The sequence below is a fragment of the Ochotona princeps genome, chromosome 18, assembly GCF_030435755.1.
Source record: "Ochotona princeps isolate mOchPri1 chromosome 18, mOchPri1.hap1, whole genome shotgun sequence".
In the NCBI taxonomy this organism is placed as follows: Eukaryota; Metazoa; Chordata; class Mammalia; order Lagomorpha; family Ochotonidae; genus Ochotona; species Ochotona princeps.
This window is the reverse complement of record NC_080849.1, coordinates 46,574,380-46,598,995: the sequence shown is the minus strand read 5'-3', so window position 1 is coordinate 46,598,995 and position 24,616 is coordinate 46,574,380. Positions and strand designations below refer to the sequence as shown.

General features: G+C 42.2%; 1 protein-coding gene across 1 annotated transcript in view; it reads left to right on the top strand.

The window, feature by feature from the left end:
• The window catches only part of L3MBTL4 (L3MBTL histone methyl-lysine binding protein 4), a 391,255-nt gene that overhangs the window by 139,888 nt on the left and 226,751 nt on the right, over positions 1-24,616 (top strand). The window contains exons 11-12 of the mRNA XM_058677030.1: positions 4,801-4,886; positions 14,110-14,220. Of these exons, the coding sequence (XP_058533013.1) occupies positions 4,801-4,886; positions 14,110-14,220 (197 nt within the window). The remainder of the gene's footprint in view (positions 1-4,800; positions 4,887-14,109; positions 14,221-24,616) is intronic.

The following is a 24,616-nucleotide window of genomic DNA, read 5'->3' as shown; positions in this document are numbered from 1 at the left end:
TGAAACACTGGTTTGGATTAGGTTTGAGAGAGCCATGGTTTTCTCAGAGACATTTCTGCTAGCGTTCAACCAGTGCAGTACAGATAGTTTCTTTTTTTGCGTATTTCAGTAGACGCAGGAAAGAGCTTATTTCTATGCCTAGTCTATTCTCGATGTGCTACAGGTCAGCCATACTTGAAGCAAAGTAATAAATTGCAAAATGAACTCTCTGACAAGTCCCTGAGGCACTGGTTCACCATGCTGTGGATGGCAGAGTTTTCCATATGTTTTGAGGCGGATGGATAATTACTTCATAAGTCTGACCTCCTTGTATAAAGACTGGGCAATCTAACTGAAAAGGATATTTTAACTTCATCTGCTGTGATGAACTGAATATGAGCCTGAGGCTTGTGGCATCTAAGGTACTGTGAATGTGAGGCAATTTTAGCATGATTTTTCAAACCAAATAGGGTAAAACCTAAACCCTGATTATGCAAAGCAGTGAAAGGAGATATTGCGTTGTGTCTCTTCAGTCTGTTGGTAGACGGCACATGACATCGACAATGAGAGCTTCGTGATGACATGGCTTTCACCCGAGCCCCTCTGTGCGTGCAGTCAGTCACAGAGGGTAGCTCACATTGGTTCCAAATTTCCATTGTCTCTGCCCCTGGATGGTTTGGACACTGTCAGACCTGCATATTGGAGTGAGTTATGACTCTGCTTGTGAAAGCTGTGGAAGCAGAGGATGCAGTTGGTGTCTGAGGCCCCTGCATAGATACTAAAATGATGGCAAAAGCCAAGTGGGATTTAACTGCTAACAAACCCCTAGACCCGACTTCTGTGTTTCTTCCTCCTGCACTTGGGGACCAAGTCTGTAGAGCACTTGATAAGCCTCAAAGTAGATTCCTGGAAGTTTTGGTGTCTATAGATTGTTAGTTTGATTCCATTATCTGTTGTCTTAGCAAGGTTAAGTGTTTGAAATGCCAGGCCTCACTTTCCTCACCAAAGCATAGGAGCCGACGAAGTGTCCTTTTACATCTATGAACTATGTGTGTCCATGAGCAATAGTCTGTCTGCTCTGATTGAAATTTCTTACAGGATTCTGTGTAGATCCCTTTTTATTAACTCTTGCTTATTTGAAAGTTGATTTCCTAAGACACCTATAATTTTTGGTTTCTAGATTGGTCTCTAGTGTAATTGTGGTTGTTGTGCTTCCCTTGTTCTTATGAGATGTGTTGTCATGACAGGAAGCCTGGGATATAAGGACTTGTGGTATTTGTGCATAAACCTTCTCTTTGGAAAGAGGGATTTAGAGGCAAAATTAGCCTATTTTTCTTGAGAGAAGAAAATCGAGGATGCCGTTATCAAAGGAAACCACAGCCAATCTCAAAGCTAAGTTAGCCTTTTCGTTTATGGGATAGACAGCTGAGCAGTATTACATTTGGCTTGTGTGGACACCACAAATCAGAGGCCCGCCTTTGGCCATCTGCCATTCTACAGCACTACTTGGGATATTAGCCAGTGTTAATGCACTGACATCATCTTTTTCTTTCTTTTTTTTAAAGATTTATTTATTTTATTACAAAGTCAGATATACAGAGAGGAGAGACAGAGAGGAAGGTCTTCCGTCCGATGATTCACTCCCCAAGTGAGCCTCAACGGCTGGTGCTGCGCCGATCCGAAGCTGGGAACCAGGAACCTCTTCCGGGTCTCCCACGCGGGTGCAGTGTCCCAAGGCACTGGGCCGTCCTCAACTGCTTTTCCCAGGCCACAAGCAGGGAGCTGGATGGGAAGTGGAGCTGCCGGGATTAGAACCGGCGCCCATATGAAATCCCGGGGAGTTCAAGGCGAGGACTTTAGCCACTAAGCCACGCCACCGGGCCCCATCATCTTTTTCTGATGGTAGCACCAGCAGGCAAATTACCTGTTATAACAGTTTTGTCCCAGACCATGACGCCAGACTACAACTGTTCTGGTGCACCTTTGCCACTCTTGAACACCACAATATTACAGGCACACTTTTTAGGAAGTATGCTTTATTCATTCAACAAATAGTCAGCAAATACTGAGTGACAGTGATATGCCCTGAGGAAATTCTAGTGAAGCAAACAAATTGCTCTTGTAAGGCCACTTACAGTCTAATCAAGTAAGGAAATTAAGAAATGGGAAAAATATACAGTGTGTTAGGAGGTGACCGGCAGTGGAGAAAAACTAGACAGATGATAGGGTTAGGGAAGGCACATTATTTTGGGGGAGGGTCTGTATTATATAGCCCTCTTGTTTCCTTGAAAATTCTCAGTTACTCAGAGGAACTTCTCCCTCAACACTTGCAATTTCACTCCATTGGCTGCTATGTGTTTGAATCCCATTCCAGCATTAATGCAAGACATTTGTCACCTGGCTCTTCCTCTTTACTGGAGCTGTTGCCAGTGCCACAGGGAGAGATCCAGGGCTGTGGGAGCATGGCCCTACCACTGTAGTTCCTAGTCTGGACGTATGGGACACTTTTCCTTATTGCTACCAATACCTCTAGCTACATCTTGGACTTAATTTTTCCTGTAAGAAATTTTAAGCGTAGAATAAGGGCACTCTGATCGAACATGTTTAAGCTCTTAGCCCAATCTTCAGGGTAGCTGGCTGCTTTCTCCCTGCCCTCCAGCCCAGCCAGGTCCCCTCCCTCTCGTGGTACTACTTGCTGGCCTGCAGAGGGGGCCTAGGCCCTCAGTCCAAAGTCCTAGGACTCTGTAGGTTCCTGGATCAAGGATGCTCTGAATTGGAACCAGACCAGTTGTTTAAATCTCATTGTTTCTGCTTGAGAACTCTGCCACTACAAGTTTCTCATGCTCCCTGAAACTCACTATAAAACACGGTATGTGTGCGGAATAACTAACTTCATGGACATTATGTATTATCATAGTACTTTCCACCAAATGGAAGCTGAAAGTTGATTTTCTTTGAGTGAAATGAAGGAATCAAAGTCTACTCCTGTTCCTTTGGTGTATTTCCTTGTTATTTCAAGTGAGATTTTTGACATTTCCAACGACCCTGTAGAGGTGTTGCTGCATAGCTGTGTGAAACCGCCTGGCCCTGTGTGTTCCTCTGCAGCTCTGTTTGTAGCCTCGCCATGCGGACTGGGGATCAAGGCTGAGAGAAGGAAGGACAGACACAAAGAACTTCCAACCACTGGTTCACTCCGCAAATGATCATAACAGCCCCAGCCGAGCTGATTTGAAGCCAGCAGCAGCCAGGAGTTTCCTCCTGGTCTCCCATGTGGCTGCAGGGTTCCTTCTGCTTTCTCAGGATGTAAGCAAGGGGCTGGATGGGAAGTTGAGCAGCCAGAACACGAACTGGCATCCCCGTGGGCTGCCAGCACTTGGAGGTAGAAGATTAGCCAATTGATCCATCATGCCAGCACTACAGTAATGTACTTTGAATTTGCTTTATAATCACAGACTCAGGGCTACTCTAAACAGAAAGCTGTACAAGTGAAAGGTGAATTAAAAAGAAAACCTATCAGAAATACTGGATGACTATAGACAAACTTGATTAGTTTTGAGACTTTGAAACACTGCTTCAGGCTCTCGACTAAAAAAAAAGTCTGATTAAAAAAAAAAATAGCTAAATTGTATTAGTTCACCTTGGTACTAAATCTTGGAATCACACAGTTAAATTTTTCTTGTTGTTGGTCGTATGTTACATCAAAATGCAGTACTCCAGTCTTACAAGCAGGATTTGTACATTCTATGTGACATTCTGAAATTGTAAGATGGAAGACTAAATTTTAATAATACTTGAAATAATAACTACCTTAATTAACCACCTTGAATATTCCTTAAACAGTAACTCAGTTAATTATAATTTCAGAATATAATTGTAATTATTTTTTATAGAGTAAAGGTGAGAAAAATCCACATGTTATGAAAGTTTGCGAACTGTCTAAAGCTATACTGAGTGGCATTAAAAAGGTTCGTAATTTAGTTTAAAAAATGAAAATTATGTTTGAAGTTCAGTGTGACAAAACAAGTTCCATAACACAAACCTGAAGAAATTAGGAAGAATAAAGTGATGAAAACAAAAACAGCAAACAAAACAATTGGAAAGTACAACAGTAGAACTTTGAGTAAAACTAAGTAGTTAGTCCTTGAAAGGATAAGGATAGCAACAGACTATAGACAGGCCTCTAGCAAATAAAATCAGTAATAAATGAAGACAAATGTAAGAGTCAAGAAATATGGCTAAAAGCACATTTAAAAACAATATTGAGTGTCATACCATGTTGCATCCAATTTATTTTTAAATTGCAATGGCAAATAGTACTTTGGATAAGTTGTGATTTCAAAGGTGTGACGTAGAAAACTAAAACTAGGAGGTACAGAATGATTGGACATACTGCAAAGTGTCCGTCTCTTTCTGTCCATAGTTCTTGAAGTCGGGTAGTTGTAGGTCCTTCCTTCCTTCCTTGCTTCCTTCCTTCCTTCCTCCCTCCCTCCCTTCTTCTCTCTCTTTTTTTTCTTTTTCTTGCTTTCTCTTTCTCTCCATCTTCTCCAGATTTTAAGGAGCTTCCTAAGGTAGCTGATGTGTCTGACTCCTGGGTGTCACCTGCCTTTGCCAAATACTGATATTCTCATTTGCCCCAGGTAAACCTGCCTGACTGTGTTGGGTGAGTCTGATGTATAGGAATGCCTTAATTTGGAGGTTATCACAAGGCTTAAATGAAGTGTTCTTGGCAAATTATGTTACATAGTGAACATTCAATTAAGTTTTTTTGTAGAATTTGGGAATGGATGAGTGACAATTTTATATATATTCATATTTTTTCAGGTTATCCTAACCCAGAAAAATTTTCCTGGACAGAGTATCTAGAAGCTACTCAGACTCATGCAGTTCCTGCCAAAGTTTTTAAAATGGTAAGTTCTGTGTAGGCATACACTTTACCCTTAAACAGTATCTTTGTTGAGTTATGCCTACATGTAGCAATTTAAAATTACTCTGCTTTTGCCTTTAAAATTCACGTGATATTTTGCTTTGCTTTTAGTGAAAACTATAAAGTGTTTGCTATTGTTCCTATATACGAATGTCACTTTCTTTTCTTATAAAACACCGTCAGGGCACACAGGAGGCAGTGCTCAAAGCACCCCACTGGGGGCTGATGATTAAGACTCCTTTCGCTTCCTATTCTGTTACCCTAAGAAAAAGCTTTCTCAACACTACTTTCCCAGAAAGTGTCCATGAAGCCACAAGAAAATCGGTGAAATGTATGTATAGTCTTTTGTGTGTATTATTTCTCCTATTTTGTGGGAAGCATCTTTTCAAAGCTTTTTTAAAAATTTTATTTGAAAGGCAAAAAGAGACAAATACAAGAAACAAAGAAATATTTCATCCCCTGTTTTACTGCCCAAATGGGATGTGTATTTCATGAGTAGTATCTTAACTGCAGCATGGAACACCTGCTCTGCAAACATTTCTTTCATCAACTGTGAGAATACTAATTTTTTAATAAATTAAGTCACTTATCTGACTGTAAGAGGAAACAGAGAGAGAGAGAGAGGGAGCAAGAGAGAGAGACCCATCTTTTGATTCACTCCCCAAATACCTGCAGTGGTACTAGGCTGGGCAGGGACTTGAAGTGAGGATTGGGAACTCTGTTCAGATCTCTCAGATGGTTGAAAGGAATTCAGTTATTGGAGCCATCACCACTGCTTTTGGGGTCACCATTGGCACTGTAAATAGAAACAGATGCCGCAGCCTGGACTTAAACCAAACGCTTCAGTATGAATAATGAGCATCTTAACTAGCAGAACAAATACCTGACCCAGAATACCAGTCTTTAAAGTTCAAATCTGTGTTTATAGGCAGGGCCAAAGTAAGTGTGTATTTGTGAATGCTAGAGCACTGATAGTACAAGTAGAGATGTTGGGATTCTAAACTGATATTTTTCATACTCTCATCCTTTCAATTTTAATCATATGCCAGTCAGTAGGATCCATTATAGAATTTCATTTTCTGAAAGTTCTCTAACATCCAAAAAGGATTTTTGAAACAAAATACAATCTCCTTTTTGAAAACTGATTATTACAGCTGGATTTCAGGGGAGAGGCATAAGAACATTAAGGAAGTGAAGAGTGCTGCGGGCTCCAAATGTTCAAAGAGTTGCAGAAAAGCTTTAAAGCAACAGCTAGTCTGTTACACTCTCCTTTCTTGCTCAAATTTTTACTTTTCTCATAGGGAAAGTATAAAAATTATAATCATGAAAAGATTTGTTTACTTAAATCTGATTTATTTTCTCCTTTTTATTATTATTTTTAATGTTAGCTCCCATATATAAGGGAGAAGCTAAGCTATTTGTCTCTCTGGATGCAGCTTATCTCGCTTTACATGATGTACTCTTGCTGTGTCCATTTTGCTGCAAATAGTAGAATTTCCTTCCTTGTTATACCTGAAGAATATTCCATTGTGTGTAGTTATATACTGCAGAAAGAAATGTTTGTGTGTATCAGTGTTGCTGCAAATATTGTTTTTTGTTTTATTTATGAGTAGTATATTTATTTTTTAATTTTTAATTTTGTTATTATTGTTTCCATAGTTGAGGGGTATATAAGCCCATAGGGACCTCTGATTGGGTGGGAAAACAGTGACACCTTAGAGGCTGTTATGGGGAAGAGTATTCCAAGTGTTCAAGTGTTCTACTTGAGTGGTTCTGATGGTTCTGAGAAGTTGTCAGTTTCATTGCTCCAGAGTTGAGAAAATCTTTCCAACATCTATTGTTTGACAAAGTCTACTTTAGTGTATTCACAGACCCAGGAACATGCTTCAAAGCTTGACCGGTAGAATTGCTCAACCTGTTTTGCTTTCCATCCTCTGATTAGGCAACTGACATCCCCTGCTGGTTTTGACGAGCTGGCTCTCGTCCCCTCCATGTACACCTGGGGGTGCTTTTGACTGCACAGGCATCAGCAACTGAGAAGGCCCAGTCCTGATACATGCACTCCAAGGTCGGATCACACATCCTGTGATTTTCTGGGGTAGCTAGAGTCTGAGTCCAGTGGTCTAGCTTGGGAGAACCCCAAGAAACCTTGCCCGGGATGATCTCAGACTTCACTCTTTTGTACACCAGACTTTGCAAAGTTAGGTTTGATCTATCTTCTGCAACGGGAAATGCACATACAGGTGGATACAAGCTGCCTGATCTGTTTTGCCCCAGCCCCATAACTCAACTCGTGTCACCCAGCAGGTGCTGTGGCCCAGTCCATCAAGTCCATCACAGACCCAGTCCTCACATATACCAGCAGTTACCTTGGTCTAGTCAAGGTGACTCCCAATAACTCCCATCAGGTCTACCTCAGCCTTGGTTTTTGTGCATGCCAGCTTCTGCTTTGCCTCGCCTGACCCAGTTCCACATTCTCATTTGGCTCTTGTGCCTACCCCTTTGTGCTGGGGCTTAACTCAGCCTGATCTCTCCCCAGACCCAGCCTACATGTATGCTGTCCCCAGAATTCCCCTCCAGGTCCATTCCCAGCCTTGGGTTTTGTGTGTGCTGGAGGGTGATCCATCTGCAGTCTCAGCTCTCACTGGTGGATATTGTGTCCTAGACTGACTGGATGTGGTCCATACCATGTTCTGACTCTTGTGTGTGCCAGCGGGTTCTTTGGCCTGGCCCAGTCTGGGCTGCCTCCCAGATCTGGTCCACACAAATGCCAATGGGTGCTGTAGCCTTGCATAACCTGGCTTGACCCCAACCCCAGCTCTTTTGCTCCCCAACAGAGTTCTCAAAGCTCACCTACCAAGCCTGCTCCTGGCCACCAATCTCAAGCATTGGTGGGTTAGGGAAGGTGCAGCAGCCCTTTTTGGCATGGTCTGCCGATTGTTTCAACTTTGGCATGTGCTGGTGAGTGCTGCAGCCTGGCCCCACTTGGCTTCCTCCCAGCTCTCGTGAGTGCCATTTGAATTCTTGTCAGGTGAGGTCCAGCCTGGCTCAACTAGTTACCAACCCCAGCTCTCACACAAAGTGATGGGTGTTTGTGTCCCACAGAGGCAAACCCCTAAGTTCCCTTTAGAATCTACATCCAGATCCAGTTCTCTCACATTCTAGTGGGTGCTGTGGCCCAACCTGATGTGGCCCACCCCCTATCCTGACACTTGTGGATGGGTGCTATGGCATAGCCCAGATAGGCATGCTACCAAGCCCCAGGTTGTATGTGTCTGCAAGTATCTGGCAGTGCTGTTTAGCCCATCCCTGGACTCCCACATTGGCAAGTACCTTGACCTGACCCAGGCCTGCCCTCTGATTTCCCTCTCTAAACCACTCCATCTCAACTCCCTTACCTATTTGCAGGTACAGTAGCCCAGTATCTAGAAGACTCCAGAATTATTCTTTCCCCGTCAAACATGTGCTCTTCCACTCCCACTCCAGTACATCCTCAGACCCACTTCTCTGAGCAGTCAGCAGCCCGCCGGTCTGGAGGTCAGGATGGTATGTGTTGGCCTGGTGTACCCTGCCTTCCTTACATATTTTTTTTTAAAATAGAATAGACAACTATGCTGGCACACTGGTATAGTTAACACAAATCTGGCATTACCCAGGCCCAGAATGCTCTCCAGCTGCTGGCTGCCTTTCTCCCAGCAGTGTATCACTTGCCTAGGTACAAGGTAACATAGGCAATTACCACAGCTGCGGGCAAATACTGATAGCTAAAACTTTGTTTTACACTCTTGACAAACCAGTTGTTAAGAATAGTACATAATACTACAGTTTTAATGATTTGCAATTCCTTTAAAACTTACAATATATAGCAATATATACATGAAATGGCCTTTTTTTCTACTTAATTATTCTTTTTTAAAAAGATCCAAGTACCTATGAAACTATGTCACATAATACAATGTAATTAGTGAATTAATAATAATAAATAAATTTAAAAAAAGATTTATTTATTTTTATTACAAAGTCAGATATACAGAGAGGAGGAGAGACAGAGAGGAAGATCTTCCATCCGATGATTCACTCCCCAAGTGAGCCACAGCGGCCAGTACTGCGCCGATTCGAAGCTGGGAACCAGCAACCACTTCCAGGTCTCCCACGCGGGTGCAGGGTCCCAAATCTTTGGGCCGTCCTCGACTGCTTTCCCAGGCCACAAGCAGGGAGCTGGATGGGAAGTGGAGCTGCAGGGATTAGAACCGGCACCCATGTGGGATCCCGGGGCATTCAAGGCGAGGACTTTAGCTGCTAGGCCATGCCGCCGGGCCCTACTTAATTATTCTTTATAATTGTTGTCTGTATTCCTGCTAAAGCCTTTCTGCATTTTACTTGTTAAACTTCTTATTTAGTGAAGTAATAAGACTTTTTACTGTAGTATAAATTTAAAATATTATCTTTTTTTTTTTTTTTAAGATTTTATTGTTATTAGAAAGCCAGATATACAGAGAGGAGGAGAGACAGAGAGGAAGATCTTCAATCCGATGTTTCACTCGCCAAGTGAGCCGCAACGGGCCGGTGCGCACCGATCCGAAGCCGGGAACCAGGAACCTCCTCCAGGTCTCCCACGCGAGCACAGGGTCCCAATGCATTGGGCCGTCCTCGACTGCTTTCCCAGGCCACAAGCAGGGAGCTGGATGGGAAGTAGAGCTGCTGGGATCAGAACCGGCGCCCATATGGGATCCCGGGGCATTCAAGGCGAGGACTTTAGCCGCTAGGCTAGGCCACGCCGCCTGGCCCTAAAATATTATCTTAACCCTCCCAAAAGAGACAAAGGAATTATGAAGTGAGAGAGAAGGAAGGAGTGTATATAATTATTTTCTTTTTTTTAATTTTTAATTCATTAATTACATTGCATTATGTGACACAGTTTCATAGGTACTGGGATTCTCCCCACCCCTCCCCAAACCCTCCCACCATGGTGGATTCCTCCACCTTGTTGCATAACCACAGTTCAAGTTCAGTTGAGATTCCCCCATTGCAAGCGTATACCAAACATAGAGTCCAGCATCTTATTGCCCAGTCAAGTTCAATGGCTTCTTAGGTATACCCTCTCTGGTCTGAAGACAGAGCCAGCAGAGTATCATCCCGATCAATTAAAAGCTCCAACATACCATCAGCGAAAATTTACATCACCATGGAATTAATTGACATAGTAATGAGTAACCATTATGGTAAAAGTAAATGCAAGTTCTTAACCACCTTCTGTGACCACCTCATTGACATTTCAATTTTAGTTTATATACAACATATAACATACATAACATAACATGTTATACATAACATCATATCATCTTAAATTAAGGCAAACATGTGGTATTTAACCTTTTGGGATTGGCTCATTTCCCTTAGCATTATGGTTTCCAGTTTGGCCCATTTGGCCACAAAGAACTGCATTTTGTCTTTTTTTTAATAGCTGAATAGTATTCCATGGAGTAGATGAACCATTGCTTTCTTATCCAGTCCTCTGCTGATGGGCATTTTGGCTGCTTCCATGTTTTTGCAATGACTGATTGTGCTGCTATGAACATAGGAGTGCATGTTGGTTTCTCATAAAACAAGTGTTCTGGATATATTCCTAGGAGTGCTATTGCTGGATCATACGGTATGTTGAATTTGAGTTGTTTGAATATTCTCCATACCGATTTCCATAGAGGCTGTACCAGCCTGCAGCCCCACCAGTAGTGGAGTAGGGTTCCCTTTTCCCCGCAACCTCACCAGCAAGTGTTGTTGGTGCTATTATTCATGTGGGCCAGTCTTACTGGCGTTAGGTGGTACCTCATTGATGTTTTAATTTGGATTTCCCTTATTGCCAGGGAACTTGAGCATTTTTTCATATGTTTATTTGCCATTTGGGTTTGTTCTTTTGTGAAGTGTTTGCCCATTTCCCGTGCCCATTTCTTGAGTGGCTTGCTTGTTTTGGTGTTTTGGCTGTTTTGTAGTTCTTTGTATATTCTGGAGATTAGCCCTCTATCGCCTATGTAGTGCACATCCAAAAACTGAAAAACAAGAATCACATGATAGTATCAATAGACGCAGAAAAAGCTTTCGACAAAATCCAACACCACTTCCTGCTAAAAACCCTAACCAAGGTAGGCATAGATGGAAAAATTCACAACATAAGCAAAGCAATATATGAAAAACCCAACGCCAGCATCATACTGAATGGAGAAAAACTGGAACCCTTCCCACTGAGAACTGGAACAAGACAGGGATGTCCACTTTCTCCACTGCTATTCAACATAGTCCTAGAGGTACTTGCTGAGGCCATAAGACAAGAAAAAGAAATCAAAGTAATCCAAATGGGAAACGAAGAAGTCAAGCTCTCACTATATGCAGATGACATGATTCTTTACATAGAAGAGCAAAGAGGCTCAACACAGAGACTCCTAGAACTTATACGAGAGTTTGGTAGAGTGGCAGGGTACAAAATTAATGAACAAAAATCAACAGCCGTTGTGTTTGCAAACAGCCCCAAGTTGGAAAAAGATCTAACCAGCAAAATACCATTCAAAATAACAGAGAAAAGTATGAAGTATCTGGGAATTAACCTAACCAAAAATGTAGGAGACCTATTTGAGGAAAACTACAAACCACTTAAAAAAGAAATTAAACAAGACCTCGATAGATGGTGTAACATCCCATGCTCTTGGATAGGTAAAATCAATATCATTAAAATGTCTATATTGCCAAAGGCAATATATACATTCAATGCAATTCCAATCAAATTGTCAAAAACATTCTTCATGGAACTGGAAACAATGATCCAAAGGTTCATCTGGAAACACAAAAAACCACGAATAGCCAGAACCATCCTGAAGAACAGGAAGTTAGCAGGGGGAATCACAGTCCCAGACCTCTGGACATACTATAGGGCAGTGGTTATCAAAACAGCCTGGTACTGGCACAAAGATAGAGAGGAAGATCAATGGAGCAGAATAGAAACACCAGACAGGAACCCACACAGATACAGCCAAATAATCGTTGACAAAAGGACAAACGATAATCCTTGCAAATGGGAAGGTCTGTTCAATAAATGCTGTTGGGACAACTGGTTGATAGCCTGTAGAAACAAAAAGATAGACCCACATCTCTCACCATACACCAAGATCAAATCTAAATGGATAAAAGATCTGAACCTACACCCAGAAACCTTCAAAGTTTTGGAAGAAAATGTTGGAAATACTCTGCAAGATCTAGGGGTAGGTCCCTACTTCCTAAGAAGGACTCCAAAAGCAATAGAAATCAAGAGCAGAATAAACAAATGGGACCTCATCAAACTAAGAAGCTTCTGTACAGCAAAGGAAACAATCAACAAAGTAAAAAGGCAACCCACAGAATGGGAGAAGATCTTTGCGCACTATTTTCTTAATTGTATACAAATCATATCGAATCTCTTTAAAACTAACTAATAATTAAAATAAAAATAAATAAGTAAAAACTGAGAAAAGGAGCAACTACCATGCTCTGCCATGAGGTTATTGTGAACCCACTCAAGCACATGTCTCTGCCATGAGGTTATTGTGAACCCACTCAAGCACATGTCTCTGTCATATACAATACTAAGCAATCACCATCGCAGTTCAGGATTTTGAATTTGGAGAGAGAAGGAATATTTTTGGAAATCAGAGATTCAAGGTCAATTTAACCATGTAGGAAGTGTAATAATACATTCTAGAAAAAGCAATAACTGAGGAAAAATATACTAGATGCCAGTTATTTTCACATAGTATTTGGAATTTTCTTATTTTGATTGATTCGACTTGAGGAATTTAGTCCTTTTCAGTAAGATGAGTTGAACACTTTGTTATGTATTTGCATTCTAAGTGAAACTTTCACCAACCTATGAAAGCTTGAAATTATTTGTTGACTTTGATTTTTGATGGTTGAATTTCCTTAACTTAAATGATGTAGTCAGTCCCAGTGTTTTTTTTCCACTCTAATATCTAAACTATTGCCTATGTGGTTATCATTAAAACTTGTTAGTTCCCAGCATTTTTAAGATTTGAAAGAAATCTTGATGCAATTCAACCCTCTAGGATTACAGAATTTGAAAAGCACAGGCTGTGACTTTAAATTACATTGGAATGATTTTAAAGTAAAAATTTAACTGTCGGAATTGTGAAGCTTTTATCTAATCATATTTTAAACCTTGTGTTTATAAGGGATCATGTAATAGTATTTATTAAATAATTCTGTATTTTAAATAATCCAATCCCAAATCAGGTCATCATAATTGTCAACAATTACTTTATCTATGAAACTGATTTCAGAATAAGAGAAAAAAATCTTAATGTATAAACTATAATAAAATGTTTTTTGACATTTGTTGTAATCATTAATGAATCTGACTTAATTGATCTTTGATTTTGTGCAAGTCTTTCAAATGGAAAAAAATAAAGTTCCTCCTTTCACCAGTTTTTGAACATTGAGTAAGATATTATGGATAAAGTCCTGTATTGTTTTTAAACTGAATACAGGTATATTTAAGACAACCTGTGGGCTGGCATTGACATGCAACAGGCTAAGTGTTGCCTGAGAAGTTAGATCAATTCAAGTCCTGGCTTCTACACTTCCCTTGCACTCCCTGGTGATGCGCCTGGGGAAAGCAGCAAAATGGTCTGAGCACGTGGACCCTGCCACCTGTATAGGAGGTCTGAATGGAGCTGCAAAAGCTATCTCTGTTTCTCTTGCTCACTCAAACTTTCAGATACATGAATAAATGTTTTAGAAAATATATGTTTGTTTTAAAGACAGAGTCACACACAGAGAGGGGGAAGACAGAGAAAGCGATCTTCTATTTGGTCTTTAATTCCCCAAATGGACACAACTTCAGGGTCCAGGCCAGGACAAACTCAGGAACTTCTTCTGGATCTTCCATGTGGGTGTAAGGGCCCAAATCCTTGGACCATCTGCTACAGCTTTTCCCAGGCATATTAGCAGGAAGCTCTATCAGAAGTGGAGCCACTGGGACTTGAATCATTGCCCATATAGGATACTTGTGCTGCATTTGGCAACTTTACTTGCTATGTCACATTGTCTGTCCATAAATAAAGCTTAAAAAAAGAAAGACCTCGTTTAAAAGTAGAATGATATTTGAGAAAAACTTACTACAGTGTTTGAACTGATGGCTTTTGTGATTTGTTTTAATATTGCAGAGGTCACCTCATGGTTTTCTGCCAAATATGAGACTTGAAGTAGTGGATAAACGAAACCCTAGATTGATTCGTGTTGCTTCAATTATAGATGTTGATGACCAAAGAATAAAGGTACACATTTTTTTTTAAAGATTTATTACTATTGGAAAGCCAGATATACACAGAGGAGGGACAGAGAGGAAGGTCTTCCATCCGATGATTCACTCCCCAAGTGAGCCGCAACGGGCTGGTGCGCGCCGACCCGAAGCCGGGAACCTGGAACCTCTTCCAGGTCTCCCACGTGGGTGCAGGGTCCCAAAGCCTTGGGCCGTCCTCGACTGCTTTCCCAGGCCACAAGCAGGGAGCTGGATGGGAAGTAGAGCTGCCGGGATTAGAACCGGCACCCATATGGGATCCCGGTGCGTTCAAGGCGAGGACTTTAGCCGCTAGGCCACGCCGCCGGGCCCAAGGTACACATTTTAAATTACTATATTATGTTGGTGTTTTTCCCCACACTTTTTTTTATTTCCCTGTCTCTCCCATTGTCTACCTTACAGTTTTTCAGTTATCTACACAGTGGGTCACACAGAGCCATTTTGGGTCTGACCTTGAAGATTCACCTCACATAAAATGACACTAATGGTAATGGGATGGCTAGTTCGGAAGGGCAGTGCAATGACCCACAGGCACAAGGCGCTGTTTCTGTGTGCAGTAGGAGAAAGCCTTGACTATTTTCATTTCTAGTTGAGAATCTTCAAGGAGAGATTTCCTGTCAGTGTGTGCTTGCATGTGCAGTGATAAGACATGACTGACCCGGAAAAAATTCTGACACAATTGAGCTTTGCTGCTTAGACTTTCTCTGTAAGCTTTTTTTTTAAGCTTCGTTTTGTTGGTATTATTGGACATTTCTTGAACTTCTCCTTAAATCTGCTTCCCAAAAGTTTGTAAAAAAAAAAAAACTAACTAAAAACACTTTATTTACTAGCAAAAACTAAATCAGAGTTCAAATTAAGCATTTGATTAACAGATTTACGATCCATGTTCTTTGTTCTAAATGCATCTCATAATGAAATTTTTTCAAATGATAGCTTTTTAATGTATTTTATATAAAGAACTGAAAGTATATGTGGAAATCATTCCATCTTTACAACACAGGACCCTTCAGACATGATTCTCCACTTAAGCTCTGATTAGTGCCAAAACAGAAAGTTTGACATCAGCTAGTTTTAACTAGTTTTAAGAGATACTGTGTGATATACAGAGTGATAGGCTTTAAAAGAAATGTTGTTTGCTATAACTATAATTTGATACTGACTTATTTTATAGAAAATAATCAGATTATCAAAAGCACATATTGGCAATGCCCTTTATTCTTGTAACAAGCATAAACAATAGCTTTGCTAAACCTCATTCACAGATAATATATTATTGCTATTATTACTTAATACCGGGTTGTCAGTTAAATTTGATTTATACTGGTCTTCACGTTTTTACTGTCTACTTTTATGACACTTATGTGGTAATTGCCTTGTAAATTGAGTCATGTTTTCTCATTAACTTTTATTATTAACTTGTAAAATTGTTGCATTCCCAGGAAAAGCTCAATCTTAATATTATATCAAATAATAGTAGACTTTTAATTTTATTCATGTGATACATGTTACGGTATTCAGTCAATCACTTGTGGCCAGTTTAATATGGAGCACACTGGACAAACTTGCTACCTACCAAGTGCCATCAGAAAGCCTCTTTCTGCTAAAGTGAATTTGTGTCTCTTTATTTACTGTCTCAGCCTCCATCTGTTCAGATTTTTAAACATTTAGTTGATCTTTCAAAAGGTGTATTTCACATTATCCCTATTTTTTTATATTAATTGCTTTATCCTTTATTGAAGGAAAACCCGTTGAGGAGTATCTGGGGCCTCTGAAGGGATTAGAATGTGATTGTTCATTTCTGTGGCATAGAGGAATTTCTGTTACCGTTTTCTGGGTGAATTAAGATGTGTCTTCTTGGGGAAGTGGTTCCTTATAAAATGTGAAATGAATGTTTCCTTTTTTAAATATAACTTTCAGTGTTTCAGAATCTGTCACTCCTGATGGATATTAGTGTCTTAGGGTTTGCTGAGTGCTGAGAGATTTTAATTAATTAATTAAAATTTAATTAATTAACTTTATTCCATGTTTATTTCATGTTACAGACCATTAGGCTCCAGGATTTCCTTTCCTCCTCACTAATCCTCCACAATCGCCTACTAATTTCCCACTTGTTTTCGCGATAGTATAGTTCTTCACAGTCAGTCATAAGTCCATCATTCTGCTATTTTAAGTGTATCCTGACATTGCAGGCGTGGATATTGGAAAACAGTCCACATCCTGTTGTCAAGATACATTCAACAGTTTCATTGGCAGTCCATCTTTGATTTGGAAGTAGAGATGTACACTGCATTGTATCTTCACATCTGGATGTGATAGTCTCTACTATACAGTTATTATACATCCCCATAAATAAAAAGTTATAAAGGAAAATCAGTAACAGAGAAAAAGAAAATTTGCAATGCCATGAACTTAAATAGCATGCTGCTGAATGACTAATGTGTTGCCGAAGAGATGAAAAAGAAAATCAAAGACCTTCCTGAAGCAAATGATGTTTTTTGTGTGATCTACAAGTCAGTGAGGAAATTAATAAGAAAAGCAAAAATTTTTGTTTTGAATGAATGTAAATAAAAACAAGAATATCAAACCCCCTGAGGTGTAGCAAAACTGGAATTGAAAGGGCTGTTGATCTTGTATTTTGCATGAAGGCTGCCTTGTATCAGAGAGAACATATGAAATTTGTCCTTTTGGGATTGAGTAGTTTCACTGAGTATTATGACCTCTAGTTGGGGCTATTTGGTTGCAAATGGTATAATTTCATTCTTTGTAATGACTGAGTATATTCCATGGAGTAGTTGTATCATTGTTTCTTTATCTGCTGCTCTTTGGTCTGGCATCTGGGTTGCTTGCATTTCTTTGTTGTAGATTGTGCTGCTGTGAATATAGAATTATAAATCTCTTTCTCCTATGCATATCTCATTTCCTTTGGATATATTCCCAGCAGTGGGATAACTGGTCATACGGCAGGTTAATTTTCAGTTCTCTTAGCATTCTTCATATTGATTTCCATAGTAGTTGTACTAGCCTACACTCACATCAGCAGTGAAAGAGGGTACCTTTCTCCCCGAATCCATGTGAGCTGGTGTTGTTAGTGAAATCTGGATGTAGGTCAATCTAACTTTAGTTAGTTGGAACCTATTTATTTATATTTGAAGTATAGTTTTACAAAGAGAGTAGGAGAGAGAGATCGTCCGTCTGCTGATTCATTCCTCTATGGTTCCAAGTATCAGAGCTGACTTGGTCCAAAGCCAGGATCCTGAAGTTTCTTTCTCTTTCTGTCTTTTTTATTTAGTTAATTTTATTTTTTCCATGTACTTTTTGCAGTCCTCCAGTACATGGTAATAAGAAAAACCCTGCTTATTTAATGTAATCAAATTTGGGCCCATGCTCACTATTTTAATTTATGTAGGTGACAGGTATTGTGCATTTCAAATTCCAGAAAAAAACAGAAACACCAAATTTTAAATTGTGTGTTGAACTTACCTGGCCTCTGAATAGAACAGTGAAATTCCAGACTCTTTTTCAGAATTCAGAGCTTTATGTACTTGACTTTAACTTACATGTTTCATCTCTTCACCAAATTCTCTTTTACACAAACAGATCCTTTTATTTTCCTCCTTCGATTGCTTTAATAATTCATGTAGTCAGAAGAAAGTTTCCCACAGCTTTCCCAAGATTTATTGTTGGTAAGTCCTAGGGACTGTCACATGCTTTTATTATTATTATTATTATTATTATTATTATTATTATTATTAAATGATATAGAACCATAGACTCTGGGATTTCCTATAGCCCCACCCAAATCTCTATTCCCCCACTGATTCCTCCCATTTTGTTACAGTAGTATAGTTCTTTACAAACAGTTGTAAGTCCATCGTTGCAGACATGGACAATGGTAGAGAGTCCAGCATCCTATTGTCAAGATATACTTAAGTTTCATTGGGAGTCCATCTTTGATCTGCAAGTAAGAAAGCACACTGCATTGTATCCTTACATTTCAATATGATAGTCTTTGATACACAGTTAGTATACATCCCCTTAAATGAAAAGTCACAAAACAAAATTGATAACAGGAAGAAAAATAGATGCCATGGAGCTAAATAACATGCTGCTACTAAAAGACTAATGTGTTGCTTAAGGAATGAAAAGAAAAATCAAAAACCTTTTTTTTTTTTTTAAAGATTTATTCATTTTATTACAGCCAGATATACACAGAGGAGGAGAGACAGAGAGGAAGATCTTCCGTCCGATGATTCACTCCCCAAGTGAGCTGCAACGGGCCGGTGCGCGCCGACCCGAAGCCGGGAACCAGGAACCTCTTCCGGGTCTCCCACGCGGGTGCAGTGTCCCAATGCATTGGGCCGTCCTCGACTGCTCTCCCAGGCCACAAGCAGGGAGCTGGATGGGAAGTGGAGCTGCCGGGATTAGAACCAGCGCCCATATGGGATCCCGGGGCTTTCAAGGCGAGGACTTTAGCCGCTAGGCCATGCCGCCGGGCCCCAAAAACCTTTTTTGAAGGAAATGATGCAACTGTATGATGTATGAGTCAATAAAGAACGTAATATGAGAAAAAACTAATTTGAAGAAGTGAAAATAAAAACAAAAACATTGTACTTCGTGAATTATAGTTTCTATGGGTCTTTGCTGGTGATATGTGTCTCCTATAGGTAACAGATAGATTTTTTAAAATTCAGTCTACTTGTCTATGACTTTTGATTGATGAGTTTAAGCCATTTACCTTCAGGGATAATATGAATAGGTGGTAATGTGGTGCTGTCATTTTAGCAATGGGTTGGTCATTGTTTGATTTAGTCCTCTGTTGTCACTTTAATGGGATGTTCCTCACATTTGCCTTTGTTTTTTTAATTATATTTTGACAATCTTTACACTGTTGGTTAGGGTAAAAAGTTACAAGGGCTAAAGGGAATATTGAGGAGAAACCCCACCTAGTCTCCCACCCACCCCAGTCCTAGATGTAGGGCATGCTCTGAGATCCTTGCTCAAGTGGTCTCGATAGTTCACCAGTTATGCATTGCTGCCAATCTCGCCACTCCAGACACGATGAGGCTGTTGAATAATCTACTGGTTGACACAGTCCATCATTGAGTCTCCCTTTGTCCAGTGTTTCGTTGCCAACATATAGCTGTGGTGGTTGTCTTTTCTTGGTTAAGGTTCTAAGTCCGCCATTTCGGTTGAAGGGATCCCTAAAGAAACTCTGAGGTGTTGCCAGACCAGAATCCCATATGTACTAGCAAGTACAGGACCTGGCACAGTCTATCTCCCCGATCAGCTGGTGGTTGCAATTGCTGGGTTGGTTCTGTCTTCAGCTCCGTCTTCCACTGGAACCAATGGGTGTTGCAGTCCGTCCTGGTACTGCTCATCAAATACTCGGTCATCACACTAACCAGTGGGAGCTGCAACCTAGTCAGAGCAACCCCCAGTAACCTCCAACAGGCCCATCCCTGCCGTAATTTGCCTGCATGTGTAGCAGACTAGTTCAGTCTACACCATATCCCATTGGGCTCTCGTAAATGTCGAAGGGTATTGGAGCTTAGTTCCATCCAACCAGCTCAGCTGTCCAGCCCTCACGGATGTTGTTGAGTTCCTCTCTGCCTAACTACCCCAGCCCCTGTCCTAGTTATTTTGTGCCCTCCCATGGGAGTGGTGACCCAAGAGGAAGGAGCCCACTATTTCCCTCCCAGGTCACTCTCACTCCCGGATTGTGCCCTCTCCAGTTGGTCCTGTGGTTGGATTTGACTGTATTAGCCCCTAGTGCCAGCTTCTGCTATGGTTAAGCCCCAACAGCTCTCATCCCCTCTAGTTTTGTTGGCACTAGTAGGAACAGTCCGCCCATCCTGGCTCTTCCCTGATCTGGTCCACATGAGGCGCACAGGTGCTACAGCCCTGCCTAGTCTGGTCCATCCCCATCCCAGCTCATGCTCTCCAGTGGGAGTAGTTATCCAGCAAGGGAACCACCCCTTATTCCCCTGTCGGCTCTGCCTCTCCCTTCCAGATTCTCACGTGTACTGGTTGGGTGCTGCAGTCTCATCTGGCACAGGCAGCCTCACCTTGGCATTCTGTGTTGTGTACTGCTTTTGTTGCGACCAAACCTGGCCTGACCCACACTCTGCTCCAGTGTTTGGATTTGCCAGTGGACAATGCGAACCGATTCACCCCGGTCCGCCCCCGACCCATGCCAAATGTATGCCAGTGGGACAATTTCCATAACCTCTTCTGGGCTGTTTCCTTCCATGCTTCTTGCGCTTTTTTGTAGGATTCGTGTCCTGTCAGAGGAGTTGCTCAGGCTTCTCCATCAGAACCCCTCCTGATACCAGGTTTTGTGCTTACCAGTGGGTCCATGTGCCAGCACTACTCCGTTCACCTCCTGTCCTAGCAGGAGCAGTGGCTATTCTTGACTCGTCTTCAACCCATTCTGGTTCTTGCTGTTGGATGTTTCAGCCAGCTACAGCTCGTCCCTACCCATACATGGCTCAGTTGGGGTTGAAACCCAGCCTAGTCCATCCCACATCTACCCTGGTCCTCCAGAACACCAGACGGTATTGCAGTCTGACCCGGCCCAGTGTGCCAAGTCCCAGTCCACACTTGTGCCAAGGGAGACTAAACTGTATCCCAACCAGAACACTGCCCCATTCCAGCCTGTGCGCCCCTTGGTGGGAACCTCCACCCAGCCAGGGTCTCCCCCCAGCTCCCCAACCGGACCTGTTCCCAGCCAGTGTTAAGTGTGCCAGTGGTTGTTCTGGCTCAGCTCGGCACAGCCTGTCGCCTGTTGCAATCCCTGCCCTAGACATTGTGGCTCACACAGACCAATTGGTGCAAGAACCTAGCTGGGCATATCTTGTGGTCCATCCTGGTTTCCAATTTAACTTGTGGGCTAAAGTTTGCTCAGTACTGTCTGGGGCGCCCAATCCATCCGCTTTCCATACATTGACGAGCAATCGGAGCTACTTTGCCCAGCCTGCCCGACCCCCAGGTCTGGACTTCCTGTTCACCAGTGGGAGCTATGGATCACCAGGAGAATTCCCAAGTTTCTCCCCTTTATCCCCTCCCAGACCGAATTCTCACACCTGCTGTTGGGTTTTGGGCCAGTGCCTGGCGCAGACCGGCCTTCTTTTTGGCCTTGCATGGGTTGGCCGACGCAGCAGCCCGGCACACCCCGCACCCTATTCAGGATGGACATTCAGGTGCCGCTGCCCTGACCTGTCCAGACTGTTGAGGGTTCTTTCATCTGTGGTGGTTGTTAAGCTCCTTGGTCTCACCCGGCTTAGACCGACACCATCCCCACTCCTAAGCCATCCAGTGAGGTTGGAATTTCCACAGGGTGTGGCCCACACACCCTCCACACAATCTACCCCCAGATGTGGTTCTCAAGTGCTGGTTAATGTCTTGGCCCTGACTACTATGACCCCTCTGCTGATCCATCATCATGGCAGGTAATGGGGACATCCTACTGGGCATGTCCGGAGTCTTAGCTTTTGAATGAATTGGTGTTCAGTATTCAGCATTATTAAGTAATTACAAGTTCTTCAGAGGAAGATTTACTGTCATTGGGAATCTTTAAGATTGATTCACAGCCCCAAATAAGTGTGGGTTCAGCATGGATCTATCTAAGCAGCAAATCAAACAACCCAAATCCCAGAGCTCCCCTGCTGGGCGGCCAGCAGGCGGAGCCTGGCGCCAAATGGTGCACTGGCAGCAGCTCACCATGTGCGCATGGTGGCTGGCTCATATGAAGTAGGCATGAGGCGACCGTCTTGCCCAGAGGCCCATGCAGCCAGGCGGTTGCTGGAGGTTAAGATCCCCGGACTCAAGTTGCCTTTGGTTTTGGTGAGTGCTATTACTTTTTCCTGTTAAGAGAATATCTTTAAGTATCATTTGTAGGGCAGGTCTGAAAGAGGCATATTCTTTGAGTTTTTCTTTACTGTGGAAGAATTTTATTTCCTTTTGAAAAACAAAGGAAAGCTTTACTGGGTATGTTATTCTGGGCTGACAATTTTTTTCTTTTTAGAATCTGGAATATATCTCTCCAATCTCTTCTGGCCTCCAGAGTTTCCTGTGAGAGTTCAGCTGTGAGTCTGATTTGGGTTCCTCTATATGCCAATTGATTTTTTTTCATATGCATACTTAAGGATCTTTTCCTTATGTTCAACTGAAGAGAGCTTGATTATCGTGTGCTATGGTGAAGATTGCTTTGCTAAATCCTAATGGGAGTTCTCTGTTCCTCCTGCATTCTGTTTCCCGATTCTTTCTCCAGATTAGAGAAGTTTTCATTTATTGTTTCATTGAATACATCTTTAAACCCAGTCTTTCTGATCCTTCTGCAACTCCCATATCTCTTATATTTGGCCGTTTAATAGTGTCTCTTAATTCCTGAATAATGTTTTTAGCTTGACCCAGCTCAGCTTCCAGCCTTCTGATTGTTTCTCCATGGGGACAATGAATATCTTACATTTCTGAGATTCTTTCTTGTGCCACGTTCATTTGATTATTGATAATTTCCACTATATTTTTAATTTTCTCTGTTGTGTCCTTCATTTCCAGTAATTCGGCTTGATTTTGCTTCAGTGTTGCTATTTTTGTGTGATATATTCTTTAAATTCCTTGAAATCCTGTATGTGCTTCTCATTGTTGATAAGAAACTTTATAATGAGTTTTCTGAATTCTGTATCCCTCACTTCCTTGATGTATTCCTCAGTTACCTCTGAGATTGACAAAGGCTTTTGCTCCTTTGCACGGGAGTCTCCAGTAATACTCATTGTGCCTCTGTCTCTTTTTTTGCTTTTTGTCATTGTACTTCTGGTTAGCTGATTTATCTCATTAGGGCAGGTTTTTTTAAGCTGTGTCACCCACAGATCTGCAATTTTATTTTACTTGTTGTGGTTGTTACATGATTCTTTTTTTGTAGTCACTTGTGCCACTCACTCCAGCAAGTTTCAGGTCTGAGCTCTTTTGTTAGACTTTCACCACGGTCTCCATAGCTCCACCTCCTGTAATCCCATGTTGTGGCTGTACTGTAACCTATACAACCTTTCTCCCACTTCTGGTTCAAGCAATTCCCAGGATTATGGAGACACCAGCTGTGCTAAATAACTAGTTTGTTGGTGGTGCTGATCTTACTGGAACCTAGCAGTTGGGTCTGAAGGTGCCTCATATGCCACTAGTGGAGTTCTGGATCTATCATGTCTGGAGGCTGCTCAGACCTATTTTGGCTGGAAATCTGTAAGATGCCACATTAGTGCAATTCATTGAGCCAGTAACATGTTCACTCACAGCCTGAGTTTTCCCTGATCTAGCTCACCTGAGGCTCACAGGTGGTGTAGCCCTGCCTGGTCTGGTCTACCCTCATGCCAACTCATGTTCTCCAGTGGGAGTGGCTGTCCAGCAGGAGAACCCTCCACATTCCTGCTACCAGCTTTGGTCCTTCCCTCCCTGGTTCTCACATGTACTGGTTGGGCACTGTGGCCAAGTCTGATATGGCCCACCTCACCTTGGCATTTGCCAGTGGGTGTTGTAGCCTGGCCCGGCCTGGCCCTCCCTCCCCCAATTCCAACTGTCGATAGTGAAGGTAACAGCCTAGCCCAGCCCAGCAGGCATCTAATCCCAGCCATATTGTGCACTGGTATAGGTTGCACATGAGCCTGGCCCAACCCACTCTCTTTTCGGGTGCTCGGATTAGCCAGTGGGTGATGTGAACTGGTTCAGCCTGGTCTTCTCCAGACCAATGCGAAATGTATGTTATTGGGTATCTTTCTCTGGCCTGGTCTGGGATGCTCCCTATCATGGTTCTTGCGTTCACCTGCAGGGACTGTGTCCCGACAGAGGAGTTTCCCAAGCTCCTGCATCAGAACCTCTCCTTATGCCAGATTTTGCACATACTGGTGGGTCCATGGGCCAGCCCTACTTAGTTTACCTCTTGTCCTGGCAGTAACAGTGGCCTTTCCTGACTGTCTTCAACCCATTCCAGTTCTTTTTTTTAAAAAAAGATTTATTTATTTTTATTACAAAGTCAGATATACAGAGAGGAGAGACAGAGAGGAAGATTTTCTGTCCAATGATTCACTCCCTAAGTGACCGCAACAGCCGGTGCTGCGCCGATCCGAAGCTGGGAACCAGGAACCTCTTCTGTGTCTTTCACGCGGGTGCAGGGTCCCAAAGCTTTGGGCCATCCTCGACTGCTTTTCCCAGGCCACAAGCAGGGAGCTGGATGGGAAGTGGAGCTGTTGCGATTAGAACCGGTGCCTGTATGGGATCCCGGCGCGTTCAAGGTGATGACTTTAGCTGCTAAGCCATGCCGCTGAGCCCTCCAGTTCTTGATGTTGGATGTTTCAGCCCAGCCAAGGCTTAGCCATACCCAGACA